Raw genomic sequence first — 2,006 nt, 5'->3', positions numbered from 1 at the left:
GACGAGAACAAGCACCGTCGTCGGATACAAACATCCATGGACTCCCAGTCAATACGTACGTACGACTATGGCGTATGAACGCGCGCGGATCCATCGACGAAAAGTATGGAATCCGCTCGTATGCCCCGTCTTGCTCGCCATGCGCGCGCGTATAAATAGAAGCGCGGGCAGCATGGTTGCTACGTGCTTAGTAGGAGCAGCTCGCTCGTAAGCCATTGCATTGCCAGAAGAAGCAAGCAAACTAGCTAGCTAGCTAGCTAGAAAAATGGCGCCGATTCACAGTAACAGCTCTCGCCGCCACGACGGCACACTGCTCGCGCTTCTGCTCGCGCTCGTGGCCGCCACTGCCTTTGTCGGCGCTGCCGCGGCGCGAGGGGACGCGCTGGCCGCCCGGCACGAGCGGTGGATGGCCAAGTACGGGCGCGCGTACACCGACGCTGCCGAGAAATTGCACCGGCAGGAGGTGTTCGCGGCCAACGCGCGCCACGTAGACGCTGTCAACCGGGCGGGCAACCGGACGTACACCCTCGGGCTCAACCAGTTCTCCGACCTCACCAACGAAGAGTTCGTGGAGAAGCACCTCGGGTACCGTCACCAGCCGGGCGGGCTCCGTCCCGAGGACACGCCGGTGGCCGCGGTGAACATGTCCAAGGCTCAGTTCCAGTCCACACCGGACAGCATGGACTGGAGGGCCCAGGGCGCCGTCACCCAAGTCAAGAACCAAGCTTCATGTGGTAAGGATCTGCAGGCCAAAGTTGGCAGATGAATAAATGTTGACACGTACGTAAAAACAACGTTGCGTCTGTGCAGGGAGTTGCTGGGCGTTCGCGGCGGTGGCGGCGACCGAGGGGCTCGTACAGATCGCCACCGGTAACCTCATCTCCATGTCAGAGCAGCAGGTGCTCGACTGCACGGGCGACACTAGCACCTGCAAGGGTGGCTCCGTCATCGCCGCCCTACGTTACGTCGCCGCAAGCGGCGGCCTGCAGCCGGAGGCAGCCTACGCGTATACCGGCCAGCGGGGCGCGTGCCGCAGCGTCATGCCAAATTCGGCCGCCTCCGTTGGCGCCCCCCGCTGGGTGGGCCTGAACGGCGATGAGGACGCGCTGCGGGAGCTGGCGGCCAGCCAACCGGTGGCCGTGGGCGTGGAGGCGGACCCTGACTTTCAGCACTACATGAGCGGCGTGTTCGTCGGTAGTTCATCGTGCGGGCAGAACCTGAACCACGCCGTGACGGTGGTGGGGTACGGGGCGGACGGCGGCGGGCAGGAATACTGGTTGGTGAAGAATCAGTGGGGGACGGGGTGGGGTGAGGGGGGCTACATGCGCCTCACGCGCGGGAACGGCGGCAACTGCGGCATGGCCACCGTCGCCTACTATCCAACCATGAACAGCTCTTAAACACCACCACTACTACTACTTACATCAGTCAGTCCATGCATCATCGAGTATGATCTATCATCTACTGTATAAGCTACATACAATACCATGCAGCTGCAGACTGCAATACGACGTATATACAGATTTATTATATTTGAATAAAGCATGGATCCTCGTACAAAGGATCCATTTGCCTATGTAATAGCAATAGCATCAACTTGTAAGCTTGTATATGAAAATAAACACTACTTGTACTACATCAGTCAATGCAACATTGAGTATTAATTGCTTTATCAGCTAGCTATGGTATGGTGTGTATATAGATTTTGAATCTTTTTGAAAAAAATGGATTTTAAATAATGAACATTGAACGCATGCTTGGATCGTCGTAGGAACCATGCATTTGCCTACGTACGTAATATATAGTATGAACTTGGAAGCTTGTATATTATGAAAATAAAGTTTTTCAAATTCAATGAAACGGACGTTCCTCAATGTTCTTCCCATGTCCCGCCTTTTCGTCTTCCTCATGCCGGTTCTTCTTCCTCTCATAACCCGACACAAATCTGCATCGTCTATATTTGTCTCGTCTTACCTCATTGCAGGAGCATTTTTCACCCAAATGGT

At 55.5% G+C, this 2,006-nt stretch overlaps 1 protein-coding gene across 1 annotated transcript; it reads left to right on the top strand.

Moving 5' to 3' along the window:
• Nucleotides 1-214: 214 nt before the first annotated feature.
• LOC119351853 (ervatamin-C-like) lies at nt 215-1,626 on the top strand. The gene is made up of 2 exons (XM_037618642.1): nt 215-734; nt 811-1,626. Exons 1-2 carry the CDS (start codon nt 266-268, stop codon nt 1,398-1,400), a joined length of 1,059 nt encoding a protein of 352 aa, XP_037474539.1. The 5' UTR covers nt 215-265; the 3' UTR covers nt 1,401-1,626.
• Nucleotides 1,627-2,006: the final 380 nt, after the last annotated feature.

Source organism: Triticum dicoccoides, chromosome 2A, assembly GCF_002162155.2.
Source record: "Triticum dicoccoides isolate Atlit2015 ecotype Zavitan chromosome 2A, WEW_v2.0, whole genome shotgun sequence".
Classification (NCBI taxonomy): domain Eukaryota; kingdom Viridiplantae; phylum Streptophyta; class Magnoliopsida; order Poales; family Poaceae; genus Triticum; species Triticum dicoccoides.
Note: the sequence above shows the minus strand (reverse complement) of the source record. Positions and strands in the feature narration are given on the sequence as shown.